This window comes from Coregonus lavaretus (genome assembly GCF_964263955.1).
Source record: "Coregonus lavaretus genome assembly, contig: HAP1_SCAFFOLD_533, whole genome shotgun sequence".
Taxonomy (NCBI): domain Eukaryota; kingdom Metazoa; phylum Chordata; class Actinopteri; order Salmoniformes; family Salmonidae; genus Coregonus; species Coregonus lavaretus.
Genome location: NW_028157083.1, coordinates 40,446 through 62,180, shown reverse-complemented (window position 1 = coordinate 62,180; position 21,735 = coordinate 40,446). Strand labels below are relative to the sequence as shown.

The following is a 21,735-nucleotide window of genomic DNA, read 5'->3' as shown; positions in this document are numbered from 1 at the left end:
TAACAGCACACACCTTAGTGCAGTAAACTAAGCACACCGTATAGTGAGGTGTTGGTGCTTGGATCAAAGAGATACCATATGATTGCTTATGATCTGTAACAGTCTATCCGATATGTAAGTTGTTGCGTGAATGTAAAAGGTGCTCCTATCTGGCCTTTCCTGACCTTAAAAGTTTTCAAACACAAGATGTCATCGAGCAGCATACGCTCTGTTCCCGGTAGAGGTTAAATTACAGAATCTGAATCCCTTGAGTGTTATGGAACACTGAGAGCCTTAAAATATAAACATGAAGTTCCAATGAAAATCAGGAAGTGATAGGAACTTCCACCGACAGGCTATTGATGACAGAAAAGTAGCAGAAAATTCCAACTATGACCTTCAGTGACTACGGAACCACTAGTCTACACTATTTAACTGTTGTACACATTCTAATATTTTTCATGATGACATTTGTAGAGTAAGATATGAGTGAAACCACATTCCTTCTCTCACAGTGTTGTTTAAACAGTCTACCTTTCGATAGGCCTACACCATGAATGAAAAGAATCTTGAATGGGGCTGTATTCAGCCAAATCACTATAGAAACCTCAAAGTTCCACACGGTGCAGGAAGTCTGTTTGTTTCCATGCCTACTGTTCATGTGAGCCTTAACTACCATAGAACTGAAATGGGGCAGATCTAGAATGGTCATTCTCATTAATTGAATGCAGTGTTCTGTGTGGAAGTTTATAATTCAGTATGTTTTTCAGTGCAAGAATGTAGTTGGCTGACATTTTGGTAGGTCTGTGTTAAATCAAGTGGAATTTGTAGCCATGTCTGTTTTACCTATTTCTAGCCTCACCCCTCTCATTTTTGGCCTCTTTCCAGACCTGCTAAAGACCTGCCAGAAGCACCCCTGGGAGATAGAACTTCTGTAAGTATAACGTTTTAAAAACGTTCTATTTAAAGGATAGTTCACCTCAGTGGTGCCAATCTTTCCCATTCATTTGAATCCTGAGACATTTAGGCCACATTTGAGGCCTGACAAACTTTGGCTTTGGAGAATGAACTATCCCTTTAACTGGAAGCCACATAGGCCGTCCTATGAGAGTAAGGGAGGGGTGTGGAGATTGCACAGTGCTGTCAACCCAAACGCTGTTTCGCAGCCTGACCAGAGACGGAAGAGAGACATCCCACTCCCAAATCGTTTCTGGTTCATATACAGTCAATGAACTAAGCAGACCCAGCTGCTGTCGTATTGGTGTCTATGGGAGAGCCACCCCTTAAGCAGACTGGACTGTGACCATTTTTTTCAATGGTAAAGCCTGAGTAATACATCTTCTTTTATCCACAATCTTTGGCCTGACATGAAGTCTGGTAGGGACTGACAAAACTGGACTGTGCACTGACACAGAAAGCCCAAGCTTGGGGATTGTGACCTTATGACAGTTTTCTTTCCTTGTGTATGGATGTTGTGCACTGTCGTCTCAAGCGTCTTCCACTCCACAGACAGACTGGATGTGAAATGCCTACTTTGGTATTTTTTGTATTTTATTAGGATCCCCAATAGCTGTTGCAAAAGCAGCAGCTACTCTTCCTTTAGCAAGCTGGGTTAAATTGTAGTGTGCTCAGTCGGAGTGGGGAGTTATCAATTAAATCTTTTTGGTAGTAGACCGGTTTTCTGAACAGTAGGTAGCTTCGCTTCTTATTTCGATAAGTCTGGTTGCAGCTTTCGACAAACAGCCCTGTAGATAATGTAGCCTGCAGTAGATCTACATTTTCTTAGTTGTCAATGCTGCAGAAGTGGTTGTTCCTTTCACCATTTCTATGGCAGGTTCAGAGAAATCAGGAGTTCTCCTTCTCTTGGCCATGCCGTCAGAGGTGGGACTAGAGGTTCACCACTAGTGGGTGGATAAAAACCGTTTAGCTCCGTTCCCAACCCTCAAGCGTAGGATATTGGATTAGGCATTCCATAGCTACTTTTAAAAAAACACCCACCCACAGGAGAGCATTGCTACTGTAAACTTTATACAGTGGGTTTGAATTAAATATACAGTGAGGGAAAAAAGTATTTGATCACCTGCTGATTTTGTACGTTTGCCCACTGACAAAGACATGATCAGTCTATAATTTTAATGGTATGTTTATTTGAACAGTGAGAGACAGAATAACAACAAAGAAATCCAGAAAAACACATCAAAAATGTTATAAATTGATTTGCATTTTAATGAGGGAAATAAGTATTTGACCCCTCTGCAAAACATGACTTAGTACTTGGTGGCAAAACCCTTGTTGGCAATCACAGAGGTCAGACGTTTCTTGTAGTTGGCCACCAGGTTTGCACACATCTCAGGAGGGATTTTGTCCCACTCCTCTTTGCAGATCTTCTCCAAGTCATTAAGGTTTCGAGGCTGACGTTTGGCAACTCGAACCTTCAGCTCCCTCCACAGATTTTCTGTGGGATTAAGGTCTGGAGACTGGCTAGGCCACTCCAGGACCTTAATGTGCTTCTTCTTGAGCCACTCCTTTGTTGCCTTGGCCGTGTGTTTTGGGTCATTGTCATGCTGGAATACCCATCCACGACCCATTTTCAATGCCCTGGCTGAGAGGAGGTTGTTCTCATCCAAGATTTGACGGTACATGGCCCCGTCCATCGTCCCTTTGATGCAGTGAAGTTGTCCTGTCCCCTTAGCAGAAAAACACCCCCAAAGCATAATGTTTCCACCTCCAGGTTTGACGGTGGGGATGGTGTTCTTGGGGTCATAAGCAGCATTCCTCCTCCTCCAAACACGGCGAGTTGAGTTGATGCCAAAGAGCTCGATTTTGGTCTCATCTGACCACAACACTTTCACCCAGTTCTCCTCTGAATCATTCAGATGTCATTGGCAAACTTCAGACGGGCCTGTATATGTGCTTTCTTGAGCAGGGGGACCTGCAGGATTTCAGTCCTTCACGGCGTAGTGTGTTACCAATTGTTTTCTTGGTGACTATGGTCCCAGCTGCCTTGAGATCATTGACAAGATCCTCCCATGTAGTTCTGGGCTGATTCCTCACCATTCTCATGATCATTGCAACTCCACGAGGTGAGATCGGAGCCCCAGGCCGAGGGAGATTGACAGTTATTTTGTGTTTCTTCCATTTGCAAATAATCGCACCAACTGTTGTCACCGTCCCACCAAGCTGCTTGGCGATGGGCTTGTAGCCCATTTCAGCCTTGTGTAGGTCTACAATCTTGTCCCTGACATCATTGGAGAGCTCTTTGGTCTTGGCCATGGTGGAGAGTTTGGAATCTGATTGATTGATTGCTTCTGTGGACAGGTGTCTTTTATACAGGTAACAAGCTGAGATTATGAGCACTCCCTTTACCTGTATAAAAGACACCTGGGAGCCAGAAATCTTTCTGATTGAGAGGGGGGGTCAAATACTTATTTCCCTCATTAAAATGCAAATCAATTTATAACATTTTTGACATGCGTTTTTCTGGATTGTGTTGTTGTTATTCTGTCTCTCACTGTTCAAATAAACCTACCATTAAAATGATAGACTGATCATTTCTTTGTCAGTGGGCAAACGTACAAAATCAGCAGGGGATCAAATACTTTTTTCCCCTCACTGTACATATTAAGCCACAAGAATGTTATCAGCAGGGTTTTAATACTCAAGTGCTGCCAGTTGATAAGGCTTGCCTTGTGCTACTGATAGAAGTTTGTTCCCATAAGATGGATGAAGGTTGCTCTGACACAGGCTTGCTAGTGTGTGTAGATAGTGTTTAATGTCAGGCAGTAGATGGATAACAAAGTGTGATGTGAATGGGTCAAAAGGTGACATGAAATATGGTCTACATACAGTACTACAATGAGTGAACAACTAGCAGTGTTAGTTGACTCCATAATGAAAGCAGTGCTCATGGTTTAAACTGAGTGAGGAAGTGGAGAGAATCTCCAGGAAGGATAGGAAAATAATGACCTGAAGATCTGTTGATGCTGTGCTTATTCTGGCAAGTCTCCAAGTTACACTGAGCTCTGCTGTGCCAAAAAAAAAAAGTACAAGGAAACGTGCAAGCACACACACACAAACCATTGACACCAAAGTGGGAACTGACTGAAAGTTTATTTATATTACTGTTAAAAACATGTATAAAATTGGTCCTGTTCCAGAAACAAGGCACACAATGTCAATGTCTTGGTTCATCATTGCGATCTCAGGGTTTTAGTATCAAGCATTCCCTATATAAAAACACATCCAAATTTTACAGAACTTAAAATTCCGAGCAGCAAGACAACCATGCAAGAACTTGAGCGATGCAAACTGGATGCTTTCTAGTAGTACGTCTCCCTCTCCACCCAACCTAAAACAGAGAAGATAGAAAACAGGATTTAGAGATCAATTACCTCTGTCAAACAGGTGGACTAAGGAAGGCTATATCGTACATAAACAATGATCATGTTAACTATCAGTGTGTGGTTCAGATGATCACTGAGGAAGATAGTCAAGTGACCGACATCTTTAACATCAACTTCGTCTCTGATAGCATACCGGTTTAAATCACACCAAATGCATTTTATAAAGCCCTTTTTACGTCAGCAATTGTCACTGGAGTGGATTAGACTCCCAAACTTGTCCGTGTCCACTGTCTTGCACTGACTAGTGCATCGGAAAATTAAGCTGCTGCTTAAAGATTTAGACTTTGCTTGTTTGCCAGATAGGCTACCTAAATATGCAGCCTTACTATCTTCCTGAGAACAAGGGAAAAGCTTGTGGTTTTGAGAGCCAAACTGAGGACCTTAGGACTTGTATGAACAAGTACGGCAGATAGTCACAGTAATAACTAAAGGGATTTAGCCTCACCTCCTGGGCTGCGTCGGATGATCAGTTTTCGGATTTCATCATAAATAAAGATGAGGAGAGAGTATGGGAAGGCGCAGAACCACCAGCTGGGTCTAAGGAGAAAAGAAAAACACAACATAAAACAAAAATAACAGATCAGAAATGACTCCAGACCGGAATACACCAAGAACAGATGTTAGTATTTTAAGCAACACATAGATAAGCTTAATAGAAGTCCTAGGGTTTAGTCTTTATTGGAAAAATTGTTTTTGGTTGTACAAAAAAAACAAAAAGAGATGAAGTGTACCCAACTGTAGGGTCTTTACTTACTTGAGTGGGTACATTCTGAGAGCGATTCCCATTCCAGGACAGTAGGACAGGAAGGCGGCCAGGGCTGTCTCCTCAAACAGGCCAAAGATGAGAATCTTGTTCCTGAGGTGGACAGAAGCAGCATTTAAATCGTCCTTTCTTTGACAACAAAAACGAACAACAGCCGATGCTCTTCAAAATGGCCACTGAACTCACCTCATTCCCTGTTGGAAGACTGAGTTCCTCCTGGTCTTACAGATGATCAAGTCGGCCCACTGTACAACCACGATACTGGCGAAGAATGCTGTGTGGCAGGTGAACTCCACAATCTTTCTCTGTTCATAAGTCTGAGGGAAAGAAAGTCAGCAACAGAGGGAGAAACAGTCAAAACAGTCAGCTAATCATCTAGAAAATCAGACCAATCAACTAGGCTTGTGAAAACCACATTGTTGTCTGCATACTCACCCACTGCTGGCCATAGCTATCCTCCAGGTCGTTGCAAAATTTGTTGTCCCAGTCCACACGGATACCTAGCAGTCTGGAGGGTAAGAACCCGTTCTCAGCAAGGATCACAAAGTATGTGAAGAACCCAGCCAAGGCCTGGATCATACCTGTGGAGAGATGGGGAGACAGGATCAGATGGGTGCATTTGTATCAGATTCTGATTTTGCATTTGTATGTCATTCTGTCTGTTGGTTTTTCCATGTTGCACCAATCTCCATAAATAATTAAATAATTGATTGTCAGATACACCGGATAGGTGCAGTAGAATGTGATGTTTTACAGGGTCAGCCATAGTAGTACGGCGCCCCTAGAGCTAATTAGGGTTAACTGCCTCGCTCAAGGGTACGTCGAGAGGTTTTTCACCCTGTCGGCTCAGGTATTCGAACCAGCGACCTTTCAGTTACTGGCCCAACACTACAGTGATTACCAAGGAGTATCACATTGGTGGGAGACGTTCGCGACCCATGATATGATGCAACAGCAGTATGTGAATGCTGTCCATATCAGTGTTTCCTCTTAAGGAAAGTCCTGCTCACATGGAAACCTCTGAGTTAAACCTATTTTTGTCTCCATCAGCAAAGTGGGAAACTCTTTGAGCCAGAGACATCCCATCATCACTCAGAGACCCCTTCTCTTATCACCAGGGAGGCGATTTCTGACGCATACCCCACTCCCAGCTAATCCCAAAAACACCCAGTCAACTTAAAGAGTCTATAATCCACTTTGAGGTGTATGAGATGTTCATCTAAGAATGAAAATACTTTGTTTTGCGCAAGTCAGGCTTTGTGAAAAGGGGTCTTACCGATTTGACCATAGGCTATGCTGATAAGTCTTTCGTTCACCAGTTTGTCTGTTTTGGAGTTTCTGGGCTGTCTCTTCATGATGTCGCTCTCGGCAGCTTCGTAGGCCAGAGAGATAGCGGGGACCTGGAAAGTTGAGGAGGATTTTAAGAATTAGAATAAAGCAGAACGGTAAACAAAGAATTAGAAAAAAAATTCTTAAAAATTTACAAAATCCTCACCATGTCAGTTCCCAAGTCGATACAGAGGATGGTGACGGTTCCTAGGGGCAGTGGAATGTTGGCGATGATGAAGAAGAGGAAGGGTGTGATTTCTGGAATGTTACTGGTCAGGGTGTAGGCGATGGACTTCTTCAAGTTGTCAAAGATCAGACGACCTAGGAAAGGTACATAACGTTAGTGAAAATAATGCATAATAGACGGAACCCCAAAAATTCTAAATCCACTGAAATGCTGCGTCTACCTTCTTCGACACCAGTCACGATGGAGGCAAAGTTGTCATCTAGGAGGATCATGTCGGCAGCCTGCTTGGAGACATCCGATCCAGAGATACCCATAGCAACACCGATGTCAGCCTTCTTCAGAGCAGGAGAATCGTTCACACCGTCACCTGTCACAGCCACAATAGCGCCCTGTTGATAAGGAGGAAAGGTGTTTGAGTCTAAGGAGAGACAGGAGTCTAGAGAGAGAAAACTGGTAAACACATTTGTAATTTTAAAGGAATTTATCTACGCTACATTCACTCTGTTTACTTCTCTTGTGAGATAGGCCTAGTGTCTTTAAGTTGAGCTGAATATTACCTGGCGCTGGCAGCCCTCCACGATAATAAGCTTCTGCTGAGGAGAGGTTCTGGCAAACACAATCTCTGTGTGATATTTGAGGATGTCGTCCAACTGTTCAGCGCTCAGGTCCTTGAGGTCACCGCCATGGACCACACAGGCCTTGGCATCCCTGAGAAGAATTGACCCTTTATTTATGGGAAATCCCATTGAAATGAAGACATTTCTATAATGTCTACAAGAGCTCATGAGAAGGCCTTCAAAACGGAAAAATGTTGCGAAACTTTCCAACAACAGAACTTAAATACTTTTTTTGTATTACCTGGGGTCAACTTCGTTGACTGGAATGTTCAGACGAGCAGCGATGTCCTCAACAGTCTCGTTTCCTTCAGAGATGATGCCCACACCCTTGGCAATGGCCTTAGCAGTGATGGGATGATCACCAGTGACCATGATAACCTAAGGGAAGGAAGGGAAGAGGAGTGGTCTGATCACAGTGGCTGCTATGTGTATTGACTGAAGAGTCTTGTGTCACGTATTACATTACCATACCTTGATTCCAGCACTCCTGCACTTGCCCACAGCGTCAGGCACAGCAGCACGGGGAGGGTCAATCATGGACATTAGGCCAACGAAGCACAGATTCTCAGTTGGGAAGTTCACCTCTTCACAGTCAAACTGGAAGCCCTCAGCAAACTGGTCATCAGGGAGCTGGAAATGACAGAAACCTAGAAGGATACAAAATGGTAAAAATGTGAATTGAAAAAAGGAGCAAAAGCACAATTGTACAGCTCACATTGGATCATTTCACAACACAGATGGAATAACAAAAAATACAGTAGTATTGACTAGTGATGACTGAAATCAATGACTATTACCCAGCACTCGCTCTCCCAGACCACCCAGTTCCATGTAGGCGTTCTGGAAAGAGTCTTTCAACTCATCATCCAGAGGCTGTTCTTTGCCCTGGATCAAAATGGTGGAGCAGCGGTCCAGGATCCTCTCAGGGGCTCCCTTCATCACCAGCAGGTGCTTGGACTCACCCTCATTCTTGTTTAGGTGAACGGAGAGCTAAGGGATACAATTATAGGGGCAGCCATTTTAAAAACAGATTACCAGAATAGGGATAACCATTTTGATCTCTTTGCCAAAAGGAAGGGTGAAAGACTTACAGTGAAACATATATCCTTATTTAGTGTGGCAGGTTGCTACCCTGCCATTGACCTACCTGATATTTGTTGGTGGAGTTGAATGGGATCTCAGCGACCTTGGTGTACTGGTCTCTCATGCCTTGCACAGACCCACAGCACAGCTCGATACACTTCAGCAGGGCAGACTCTGAGGCATCACCAGCCACATCTCTCTGCGAGGGGGAAACAAGTAGGAAGATGAAGGGACGTGGTATGCTGCTGGTGCACACTCTCTTTCACACACTAGCACCTCCGAGGACCCGAAGTATCCTTCCATGCCCCAAGACATTAAAACGCTCTCCATCAATTTAAACAGATTTTATAAGAAGGACATCTTTGTAGATTGAGCCTGGTAGAAGAAGACAGACGGTGACAAAGAGAAACTGAAAGCAAGGGGTGGAATTAAGTGTGATAATCACAGCTAGTCCAAGGCGAGATGATTAACGGAGAGTGGAAATGAGAGGTTATATTCCAGGGGATTGCAAGGGCTGAGGCGATACGAGGCACTCAGGCGACACGGGGGACCCAAGGGACAGGGGAGGAATTACATAAGGTGAAAGACAACCCTGTTGTGCCTTTTCAGCAGCTTTACATGATGAACTCCTTTCGATAGCTCCATGTGTATACTGTTGTCAATTCACTCTGGGGAAATGGAACATTAAAAAAAGACTCACTTTAAGGATAGGAATACCGCTCTGTTCTGCCAGGAAGACGGCACGGTTACACAGGCCAGCGACTCTAGCCAGGGCAGCCCAGGTGGCAGAGCTCCTGTCGAAGGAGGTACCGCTCTGGTTCTCTGTGGTGTCAGCCTCATGGATCTGGTTGTCGAACCACATGTGAGCCACGGTCATTCTGTTCTGGGTCAGGGTTCCGGTCTTGTCAGAGCAAATGGTGGAAGTGGAGCCCAGGGTCTCCACAGCTTCAAGATTCTTCACAAGGCAGTTCTTCTTGGCCATACGCTTGGCAGTCAGAGTTAGACACACCTACAGAGAAAGGCAAAAGTCACTTAACATGACTGTCAAATAAAATTGGCAATGTACTGGTTTTTGGAGCCATATGTGAAGTGTTTGAAAAAAGCACTCCCGAAAGACAGTACTCACAGTTACAGTGGCCAGGAGACCCTCAGGCACGTTAGCGACAATGATTCCGATGAGGAAGATGACAGCCTCCAGCCAAGAGTATCCAAGGATGAGGGACAGGACGAAGAAAGACATGCCCAGGAAGACGGCCACACCAGTGATTATGTGGATGAAGTGCTCAATTTCAATGGAGATTGGGGTACGTCCGACTTCCAGGCCAGAGGCGAGGGTAGCAATACGACCCATAACAGTGCGGTCACCAGTGTTGATGACAATACCTCTGGCAGTTCCTGCAGGAAATAACAATCATATTTACTACTGTTGAACAGCACAGCTGACAGTAATTCAACCTCAGAAATAGTTGAAATTCTGTATACAGCTACAGGACTTCATCAAAGCTGGCCCAGTCATGGTTTGTTTTCTTTTATTTATTTGTCAGGGACCATGTACAACATGCCCTTGCACCATATGTAGCTAGATAGCTAATTTTCAACTGTAGTCCCTGGGAAGAAAACATTTTATTAGGTTTGTTTCTCATCTGAGCAACTCTGCTCTGTTAAAGTACCTTCAACACAGTTGGTAGAGAAGAAGGCAATGTTCCTCGTCTCCAAGGGGTTGTCATTGGAGAAATCCGGAGTACGTGTCTGGGGCTCAGATTCACCAGTGAGGGAGGAGTTGTCCACCTGAGTGGGGAGAGAGAATAAGATTAATACAATAATGAATGGCACAGACGTGGGCGGAATGTGACGTATTTGAAGCAAGGGGATTTTAAAGTACCCACTTTGCAGCCGCTGGCAGAGATGATTCGCAAATCAGCGGGAATCCTGTCTCCACCTTTCACCTCCACCAGATCTCCAACCACCACTTGTTGAGCGTTGATGTTCATCTTCTCACCGTCACGGACAACCAGGGCTTGCTACAAGGCAGAGGATAACAAGATTCATCTTTAGATTTAACAATAAGAAAAAAATACGTAAACATAAGTGTTTCTAAAAACAGGTAGTACCTGTGGGACCAGGTTCTTGAAGGAGTCCATGATCTTTGAGCTCTTGGCCTCTTGGTAGTAGGAGAAACATCCAGTGACAATAACGACAGCAGAGAGTACAACACCCAGGTACAACTGTGTGGGACAAAGATGCAGAACGTGTTAAAATTAAGTAAACTCCCCACACAAACACCAGTACAAAAGTTCTACAAAACCCAAGCATCATCTGCTTCCAATTCCATCAATGTCAATTAAAATCAACATTCTTCATCTTAGATTCTTACGTTATCATTGGCCGGCTCATCCTCCATGGCTGCCTGGATTCCGTAGGCCAGGAAGCAGAGGAGAGCGCCAGTCCACAGCAGCATGGAGAACCCGCCAAACATCTGCTTGCAGAACTTCACCCACTCAGGGGTAGTGGGAGGAGGGGTCAGGGAATTGGGGCCATCACGGGCAAGGTTCTCGGCAGCCTTAGCACTGGATAACCCCTGAGGAAAAACAACATTGTTTGTGTTACGTTACATGTTGAGGCCTCAAATTAGGATGCTGTAGGATGACTTTATTTTAAAGGAATGGGTGCTCCCCTCCCACCCAATCTTTTAAGGTGATACCATTATTGACCCTTGCTATAGTCAGGCATATCTAGCCCCCCCTTCTTGAGATTCTCTTTTGTGCCACATGATAAAGGAGAGGAATCAAATTGTCAACAATAATATCTCTCAGTGGTAGACAGACACTACAGGGCCAAGTCATAACTCTAATTTCACATAAGGCAGAGAACAGAGAAACAAGTCAATGGGGCTCTGGAGAGAGTCGAGGTGCTGGCAGTTGCCAGGCAACTCGCTGCAAACAATGAAAACAGGGCCATCTCCTCTGCTGGGTTTGAGCGCATCCTAAATCTGGGCTGAGGTGTTACGAGCCTGCTGCTTGTGAATTATTCAAAAGGACCGCTCGGCTGCTAAGCTGTGCTACCAAGTTTGGAGGCGGTAAGCTACTATTCAAGAGTTCATTTGCATGGATGTAAAAGGGGGATAGTATTGCCTCCCCTCTGATCGCCTTGGATGTTTTTCACGTCCAATTCTATGATAAACCGTGGAAGAAGGGGGTTAACAATTGGAAGAGATCCCAAGAGTCCGAAACCCATAACTTGAGCAGAACTTTTCAATTAATAATTGAAACTATACGAATTGAGGAGAACCGAGCTGAATTGGTCGATAAGCAACTCATTTGTTAACAGAAAACAGTGCAGGGGAGATGAATGAATCGTCAACTGAAATGAAAATGAGTAATGAGTGAAGCGCCAGACTTACCCTACTAAGGTCGGTGCCGTATTTGCGGTTGAGCTCATCCAGGGTCAGTTTATGGTCATCCTATTGGACGGAGATTAGGAACATGTCACTGACAATCGTATTGCACTGAACCTCTGCACTCTGAATGCGTTCGGACACTTAACGCCAAGGTTTTCATGTTTACTCAAGATTGCTATCAAGATAAACATACAGTACATTACGTGCGTCTCCAATCTTGACACCAACACATGAGTTACCAAGACTCAGTTCCTGAAAGACATGATGAAAGTGAGAGAAGCCGACTCACCAGATCAACTTCCTTTTTCAACTCATCCATGTCCCTCTCCTTCTTCATGGCCTTGGCATTCTTCTTCTTGCCTCCCTGCTCAGAGGTCGCCGCCAGCTCATACTGTTCCCGTCCTTCCTACAGAGAGAGGGCGAGAAGAGATTGTTAGGAGAGAACATCAAAAAATATGTATATAATACAAACAAAAAGGTAGAAAGAGGCCATTTAGAGCTCTGCATGAGAAAATAAAATCAACTCATGCTAAAGCCACTGATGCAGAATCAGTTTTCATAGTAATGTATAGTTTTCCATAGTGCTTCAGAGGCATGCATAAAACCCAAGTCTGGGGGCCCACTCTTGAAAGATAACTCATTGAGTCAATATGAGAGACTCACACATTTGAATAAAGGATAAAATGCTACTTTGTTTACAAATGACTTACCAGAAGTCACCCAACGACTTGTGGGATATTGACGTAGCATTGTTCTACTGAACGTAACCCCAGTTAACATTTACAAAACAAACGTGACCTAGACAGGTATGGTGCAACAGGTGCAAAGATAGTCCAAAGGGACAATGGCCACAACTATCACCTGGTAGGCTTTCACCTTTTAGCGTCTATGACCTGTGATAGATAGCCCAATTACTTTCACTACTCAGCAGAAGAAAGTCAGACGTTTTAAAATGGCATCTGTCTGAAGATCATGAGGAATGCTTAATGAACAATCATGGTCACAGAATGTCACTTTGCTCAACTGCATCAATAAGAAGACCTGTGGGAGGGGTGGGGCTGAGGGTAATTTCAACATATTCCACTGTAATCCGGGAATGTCAGACTATTAGGCTCTATGTCACAATACCTTGTCCAGAATAGGGGTAAAATGAACTCTCCATAGGGGAAAAGATGCACACCATTGGCTCTGTTGTCTTGAGTACACACAGAACTTTCTTCTGGAGTCATCTCATTGTGAAAGTCCAAAATAACCCTGGCGCCTCACCTTCTGCAAACAACACATTGTTCATTCACTCTTCCCTTTCTCCATTATCAACCTGTCACTTTTGCGGAAGAGGACAAAGACCTGTTGAAGAATGCTCGTCGGCTAGACAACTGAAAAGGGGAGGGCGTTGTGACACTGTACCAGCCAGGTGCGGCAACAGGATAATGCACAGTACCAGATAAACATCGGTCAGGCAGTTAGCGATCATAAATTATTCAGGTTATACTGGTGTTCAGAAGTGTTTTGGCTGTGGAGGAAAGAGCTCTACATGCTTTTCTTGATTTGACCCTATGGGGTTACACAAAAGCTGCTTGACTGTAAGGAAGACAGTTCCTGGTTCAGAATGTGATCCCCAAGTCACAGGGGCATGACTGATTATCAAACTTTGTTTGGTTACAACTGAATCCAACATAAGGGGTCCTACTAGTTTTTTTTTGCTGTTGGAACACTAAAGGGTAGAGGTGGAACGACAAGTCCTGCTGGCGTCTTCCGGGCCCCCTCAAGGAATCTGTTGTCGCAGTCCCCTGTGGTCTTTCTATTAGTTGACAGGCACATTGACTTGCCCTTCTTGGAAAAGCACCCCCCCCCCCCTTCCTACTAATACTATTTAGAAATATCCCTTTTACTTTCCCAATATTGTACAGATCAGTTATTACCACAATGAAGCGAGGCTGCTGCTTTGAAAGTATTACTCAGCTGTCTTTCAAACTTAACAGGAGGCTACTGCACTGAAAACAGGAAAGAAGCGTGGATTTCAGCAATGGTGTTGAATCTCTCACAATACCGATCACGCAAACACAACAGTTGTCCCGCTACAAGCCTGAGAACAATGAGGCTTTGTACCTCTGTTTAGGATGAAAAACGGGGCAGAGAAATATCTTTAGAGTGACTTTATTCTGGACACAAACTGTACAGTCACAGAATTTATTCAGACCCTGTTAGCAAAACACTTAAGATACCAGTCTTACCGCATTCTTACGTGGGATTACTGTAATGATTTGATCTGGGAGTGGGAGCAACACCACTGTGGTAAACAGGCCTTGGGTCTGCATGCCATTTTCCCCATAGTTTAGGGTAGTATATTCAACTGCGTAGTCGTTGTTCTCATTAACGTTGCATATGGGAGTGAGTGAGTAATAAGTCAGGGAGAGAAAAAAAAAAGAACGGTGTGTGAAAGAGAGAGAAAGTACGTAGGGTGGGTGGAGAAGGGGGTGAAGCCGGCAAGACTTCCCTTTCAAAGAGGACAGAACGAACCAGTTTGAAAGAACGACAACCGTCCTCATAAAAACAACGGCGATAGACATATTATTATTATAGAACAGAGCCTCAGTGAGACGAGGGGCCTCTCACTTTTACGCTAAAACAACACCACCGCCAGCTCAACAAAAGTTCATAAGAGACGGTCGAACGGGTGCATATTTTACAGCCAGGGTCGAATTCCTGTGAACACCATTCCTGGTTCTGTTCCTGTACGTGTGCCAAATACAAAAGCTGCTCACTCAAGCATATTGGCTCCTCCTCACCCTGGGACTTTGCCCCGTTGCTACAGGCGACATAACCACACCTCTCAGATATCTGAATGGACAGAGTCACGTGTTACTCTCCTCCCCCTTTTCTCTCCCTCTTCAGTTTAGAAAAAGTACATTTATTCACAAGAAACATGTTTAAAACTCCCACCACGTCCTCTGGAAGAGTCACTGTTCCCAAACAGAACAAAAGATGGTGAATGCCAGTGTTTCTCCTTAAGACCCCAGGAACCACAGTTAAAAGCATAATACAAATCAATGGGATGCAACTTCCTCGATTGCGTTGTGAAATGTAGGTTAGAACAGAACGCACGTGGCTATTGCGAAATGCCGATTGTGAGTAGGCCTATGTGAAAAATGTTTTTAACAAAAGTATTTTTTTTAAATTCCTCGGCAGTTGGAACAATAGAAATTACCGTGGAGGAAACTGAACGTGTAATACTCTCCATATTGTTTAGGCAGCTAAGCTAAACCGGAGCGCGCGCACGCAGAGAGAGAGAGACTGTCACAGAGATGGGGTGGCGTGTGACAAAAGGGATGCCTAATACATAGTGACCGTTGAGCGGAAAGAATGTTAAATCCTCAGGGGAGAGAGAAAGAGAGAGCGCAAAATAGAGGAGAGAGAGGATGAGCAACCAAAAATAAGAAGAGCGCTAGGGAGCGAGAGATCGCAGGTCTCTTGGTTCCACAGTGGACCCCTGGGGGGAATGAATGATCAGCTGAGGCCACAACCTGATAGCAGCTCAGAGGTGGAACACCGGAGAGAAATAAAGAAGTCCCCAATTACACCGCCAAATAAAAAGGCCTTGTTTTGGACATATTCTAGACCTCATTTGTTTACAGTGGAGATTTTCCACAAGCCACTTTCCATCGCACTCAGTGGTGGAATTTTTAAAACAATGACCCCCCCCCCCCCCCTTGATGAAAAATGTTCGAGAAAATAAGTGGAAAAACAAAGAAAGAATGCCCCCTAATAACGTTACAGGAAAACGGCCTTGTTTTCAGATCATCACAGTTTATTTTGAGAGATGGAAACAATAGCCATAGTATTCAATTTTGGGAAGGAACTTTTGTGCGTTCCAATTTGTTGACAGTAAGCAGTTGTATCCCATCATGCCTCTTGCTTTTCCATTTCATTACAGAAAAGTGAGAATAAAGCTGCATTTTTACTCCACTCAATCAGTTCAGAAAAATTCAGCCAGCTCCCCTCTGAACTGGAACCTATGAATGATGACAATGCAGCAACTGGTGCCTCCCATCTTCACAGCAGTCTCCCTTCCTTCCAAATACCTCACCACTCTCTTACCACCCCTTGCTCCCTCCATCCCTATACCACCCTCATTCTCTCCCTGTACCCCTCACTCCCCCCTCTCTCATGCCTCTCTGTGGACTCCTGGAAATCATTAGTCCGGCTGTTCAAGCATCTGTGCCTATTGCGCGTGTACTGGACCGGAGAGAAGGGGTGGGCTCAGAGTGTTCACCACCATACAGGGAAAGAATCAAAAACAACACTTGGAGGTTTGCTGCTCTGCATTCACATCATAAAACAAATCTGTCTCTCTAGCCACCCCTCTCTTACTGTAGCTGTGAATGCATAATTGAACACTGTGCCTGTATAATCAGTTGCCCAGCAGGGAGTGGCGAGCCTTTTATATGATGCGATTACCCTCCCCGATATCCCACCAGTCTGCCATACAGTAGTCAATACAGTACCCAAATATAGGAGTCACAGGTAGCTGTAAAAAACTACTAAATAATAAAAAAAACATTTATAAAAAATAAAAATCACTCCAATAATTGATACATTTTCCATCACCATAAATTGCAGGTAGTTATTTTGACAGGTGTGATGACAAAAACTATATTGCCTTCAAGAGAGAGGAATATACAAAAAAATATATAGTGTATTGAACATCATTGGAGCAACTGGGTGATTTGATTTGTCTTGGACCGATTTGTATCAAATTTAATACAAACATTTTTTTTAAAGCAATCGCTTTCATTAATAAATAAGGGGGCTGTAGTTGATGTAGGTATTCCCAAATACACTTTGTAGGCCTATCTTTCTGAAAAGTTAACATTCACAGACTGTAGGCTAGGCTACACAAGAAATGTCATACACAACCATATGCCAAATCCTTATGCGACCATGTAGCCTTCAGGAGGAATACTTTATTTTTATTTTTTAAGAGATTTTGTAGGAGCTCAAATGTTATGAAGGGACAGTTCGCTATTTCCCCCCCCCCCAGAGTCAGATGACGTCGTGGATACCATTGTTAGGTCTCTGCGTCCAGTATTACGAAAGTTAGAGGTAGTTTCGTGAGCCAATGCTAACTAGTGTTCGCGTGTTCCCATAGACTTCAAGTCATTGCGCTAACGCTAGCAATTTCCTTCAAACTGAACGCAGACATAAAAATGGTATCCACGAGTTCATCCGACTCTGGGAAAGTAGATGAGGACTTCGTGCTAAAAATCCAGAACTATCCCTTTAAGCAGCCACGGTGACTTATTCCAACGTAGGCTAGCTACATAAAAATAAACAACTACATTCGTTCAACGACCATGAAAAAGAACTTTGGCGCATGAATGATATTGTGACAGTAGGCTGGACTACGGTTATTATTCAAAACAGAGACTTTCGCAATAACCTACAGTCGCAACTACATTTAACCAATTGATTAGGAATCTGAATATTACATATTTCTCATTGATTAACATACAATTCAGTCAAGCGGGTTACAAGTCACTATGAAAGACTCATTGAAACAAAGACCACTTCTATTTAGAAGTGTGCTACAGGCTCTGGATGACCGTGTATCTCAAAGTAACAAGTCACAAGATAGCATGTCTGACCCCACTTCCCGCAACTCGAATTTAAACAGGCCACGCTACATTTGTAGCCACCTTTGTGGCTGTTTACTTCGATGAAAAGAAACATTGTATCAATCTTCAAACTTCTCTTAAACCGCCAATTCTATCATCGCAGAGTTTACAAGCTTTTCTCAATGGCGACTAGATCCAACCTAACCAACCTGTGGATCTTCAGTATCAATGTAAAAAGAACACGTTTTTAACCCTAATTGACACTCGATCAAGACACTGTATGAAAGCAACTTTTGTTCAGCCTACAAAATGCGGAAGTCACTTTCCCATCGCAGGCATTTTGAAAAAATGCGGCCATCTACGTACATGTGATAATTTGAAAACAACTTCGTTTTGTTTTCAACAACCCCCTGTATTATAATAATAAAAACTCCATACCACTTTAGTAGCCTACAATTAAGAATAGCGTAAATTAGGCTACAGTAGAATTTCATGGAGGAGCTGGAATGTGAAGATGGAAAGAAAAAGCGCACTTACTCCACGTCCCATGTTTGCAGTTTTGTGGAGGAAAAAAACGTATTGAACAATCAAATCCCAATTTACTTAAAACGATTTGAAAAATGTATTGCCCCAGGATGTGCCCTTATCCACACGTGTCACTCCTCCCGGACACGCATCCAAGCTCCCCGTCTCATTAAAACGTCCAATACTTATATACAGTGTTCTTTCGATCGTGACGTCTGCACTTTTTGCCATGGTAACATAGAATGGAGGGGCGGAGTCCCCATTATTGAACGTTTTACGATTATCGGCCTTCATAAAGTACGATTGAATCCATGGCGTGACAATGGACTTTAGTCTCTGTAACTTCAAATATTTCTGAAGGAAAGTCACTTGTTTTCTTCTGTGCAGGCTTATTCATATCAGGATGAAATCTCTGTCAATATCTCTCACCACTCCTATTCATAATGGGTACTAGCCTATCCTCAATCCTCTTTAAGAATATCTCTACATTTTTTGTTTGTCCCTTTTCTCTTAATTTCCCCATAGATTTAAGAATGAACATTATTTAAACACACGCACACATACTCACTCACTCTTTCTCTCTCAATCGCTCTCTCTCCCTTCATTCAACTTATTTTAACCTCATTTATGGAAAGCGATCATTTCAATTTAAACTCCATCACTGGTCTTTAGGAAGTTTAAACTAGAACGAACCAGGCCGTTAAACCCCGGAGGATGTAAACTTCCCTCCTGACCCTGTCATGAACACTTCGTGGACAATGTGACCTTGTCAGAAGAGTAATGGAAGCCTGGAAGATGGCAGGTTGTTGCATCTACAAATTATTAACTCTTTAACTGTGGCATCATAACCATTAACCCCGTCTCAAGGTCCTGTTTTATGTCTTAACTTCACCCTTCAGTTCGGACTCCAGTAGGAGTGCTAATCTAGGATCAGTTAACCTTTTAGATCATAGTGAATAATATTATATGGACAGATCCTAGATCGGCACTCCTAGTCTGAGTTGCTTTGTGGATACAGGCCCAGGTATTTCACGGCAGAACCGGACAGAGGCAGATTCAACCACATATCTATAGCTCACTGTAATTAGTGTAGCATTCTACTTGTGTGAGGTAGAATAGAATAGAAGAACACATTTTTATTGTCCACCCAAATATCAACCTTTCCCTTTGGCTTCACCCTACAATAAGACAATCTACATTTTTAAAAATAATTAGCATTACATACAAACTCTAATGAAAACACATTCACTCAGACACTGACATTTCCACCACCAGTGACAGGTCAACTAAAGTCGAAGAAAAACCCTTCGAAATGCTAATTATATTGAATTTAATATTTTTATACACAAGACTTTGCTTCATGATTTATGCCGATGTACAGTATCATCTAGGGCTTGTTGTACCCAAGAAGCTGCTTGAAAGCATTAGCATGAATTCTACTTGGAGAGACTTGATGGACAGATGGACAGACAGCAGCACACTCAGGCACAGTGTGTGTGTGTGTGCATGTTCAAAGACAGAACTAAAAATATCTCAAATTGTATATACAAGCTGTGAGCCCGATCCTATAAATGAGTTGCCATGGAAACTATCACGTTCCTGTCGCTGCGGAGCGAGCGAGAGGACGCGCCTCTCTCTTTATCTGCATAAAGCCCCCTAGTGGGGAAGAAATACCAGTCAACACGTTGGTCTCAGAGTAGGATGAAGCTGTCCCTAGTAGGCCTATAGACTGATCTAAGTCAGCTTTGCATTTGACCCATACACAAATCCAAACAAATCCAGGCTTTCTTTCATATAACAACACCATTGTTTTGGTTTAAGTTGCTCCCTTTTCACTGTATGCATCAAACAGCAGGTGATAATATGTTATTTTTCAGTCGGTACTCTCGGTACAACACAACTATGGGGAGTAGCACTCTCGCGACTTCGATTGAAGAAATAAAATCACGGCTGACAAGGCCAATGAAATCCGCACCTCGCTGGAAGCCTCGGCTTCCACAGGTAATAAGCCCGAGGTTCAGATTAATTCCTTCAATTCTTCTGCTCTTCACCTCGATGTGAGCAGGAACGATTCACGCTACTAAAAACAAACATTTTTGGAACACAAGACAATCTGACTTTGTGGTAGAGTGTGCTCACACCCTGGACATTGTGTGCTGGAGTTTTGTATTTGTTCTCCTAGCTTCTTGTAGCAATGAGATTAAGATGGCTAACAAGCTGGGTTCGGGTCGCAACAATGCCTGAATGAATACAAATATAGTAATGTTTGTTGTCTTGTATGTCTCGGCTCGGTGCATGCTCGGACGGTGTCAGTTACAGTTGCTTGCCCGCTTCCCCTAGTCCACGGCGCCGGTTCTCTTGACAATCGTATAGCATTCTTGAGGGGGCTTGGTCTTTCCGATAGTGACTTCCTCTCCCGGGTGCCCGTACCTCGGCTGAGTCTGAGTTGCGGGATGCGGAAATGGATTGGGTCTTTGGTCGGAGCAAACTTCTTATCTGTATGTCAGTGGTGGCGTACATCAAGCGATGGGGGGAGACTCAGTCTCTTCCTCTTAATCTTGGGGCTCGCTCCCTATTGCTGGGGAGAAGTGCGTGCACATGCACTCTCTTAGGGCAACGCATGTCCCCGGTTGCCTCAACTCAGGTGCAGATCTTCTATCCAGGTGGGGCCCTCTCTCTCAGTAGTGGAGGCTACACCCCTGGCTGGCTTCCCGAATATGGGAAATGTTGGGCAGGGCCGACGTAGATCTTTGTGTGTCACGATAAAATGTGCATTGTCGTCTCTTTATCCGTATAAGTGGCAGGCGTTGGGGCTTTTGTGCAAAATAAAGGAATTGTTTGTTTTCAGAGTGCACATGGGGACATTTTAATGTCCCTACATGAGCTTTTTGAGCAGGGTTGGTCATTCTCCACTTTGAAAGTGTTCATGGCGGCTATTTCAGCGTGTCATGTGGGAATTGATGGCGCCACTAGCCCTTGCGGTGTGGTTCCTAAAAGGTGTGTGCCGTCTCATACGGGTTTCTAAACCTATTTTGCCCATTTGGGATTTAGGTTTGGTTTTGGATGCTATGTTTGAGGCCCCCTTTTGAACCACTGGAGTCTGTGGATCTGAAGATCCTCTCCTACAAATCCTCCTTGCTCGTGGCCCCTGGCGACTCTAAGGTGACGTTGCATCCTAATGGCGCCTTCGCCCCAAAGGTCATGATTATGCCCTACAGGTCTCTAGCTTTGAGCTATTTCCCTTTTCGCCTCCTCCATTTGCTCTGAGAAGCAACTGCAGTTACATGCCTTGTGTCCAGTACAATATTTGCGCACGTACATTGAGCGGACCCGGGATATCCGGTTATGTGACCAGCTTTTTGTCTGTTTTGCTAATCCAGCTCAAGGCTCTCTAAGCAGCGTCTCTCCCATTGGATTGTGGAGGCTATCTCCCTGGCATATGGCAGCCAGCAAGGGGCAACAGTTACCTGGCGGTGTACACACCCACTCCACTAGAGGTCTGGCAGCATCTTAGGCATTATTTAAAGGGTTGACTGTGGGGGATATTTGTGCTGCGTGAGTTGGGCATCACCACACACTTGGTGGTTACAGCTGGGACAGGAAAGGGTATGCACAATACATGTGGTAGAGAGGTCAATGGAACTTGACCAAAACAATGGAAATGTAATGGAAACGTGTGGGGGAAAGATGCTGTGAGGGAAAGATCCTGAATCTCCTCATTGCCCCCCAGCAAAATTAGCCTACATTTAGGCTATTGTTTATATGTGTATTTCTCACTATTTTGAGGTAAAAATCTGAGTACAATCTTGTTTGGATGTCAACCCCGATACATGTTCA

The 21,735-nt window shown here is 43.9% G+C and overlaps 1 protein-coding gene across 1 annotated transcript; it reads right to left on the bottom strand.

The window, feature by feature from the left end:
* Positions 1-4,070: 4,070 nt before the first annotated feature.
* On the bottom strand, positions 4,071-18,110 carry LOC311125835 (sodium/potassium-transporting ATPase subunit alpha-1). The gene is made up of 22 exons (XM_084199867.1): positions 17,911-18,110; positions 12,048-12,164; positions 11,762-11,821; positions 10,736-10,939; positions 10,473-10,586; positions 10,248-10,382; positions 10,032-10,149; positions 9,488-9,756; positions 9,062-9,370; positions 8,426-8,560; positions 8,076-8,268; positions 7,750-7,925; positions 7,520-7,656; positions 7,219-7,369; positions 6,882-7,050; positions 6,641-6,795; positions 6,422-6,545; positions 5,581-5,726; positions 5,332-5,462; positions 5,137-5,238; positions 4,828-4,919; positions 4,071-4,327 (listed from the first exon to the last, which is right to left on the bottom strand). The coding sequence occupies exons 1-22, from the start codon at positions 17,920-17,922 to the stop codon at positions 4,299-4,301; spliced, it is 3,078 nt and encodes a 1,025-aa protein (XP_084055993.1). The 5' UTR covers positions 17,923-18,110; the 3' UTR covers positions 4,071-4,298.
* Positions 18,111-21,735: the final 3,625 nt, after the last annotated feature.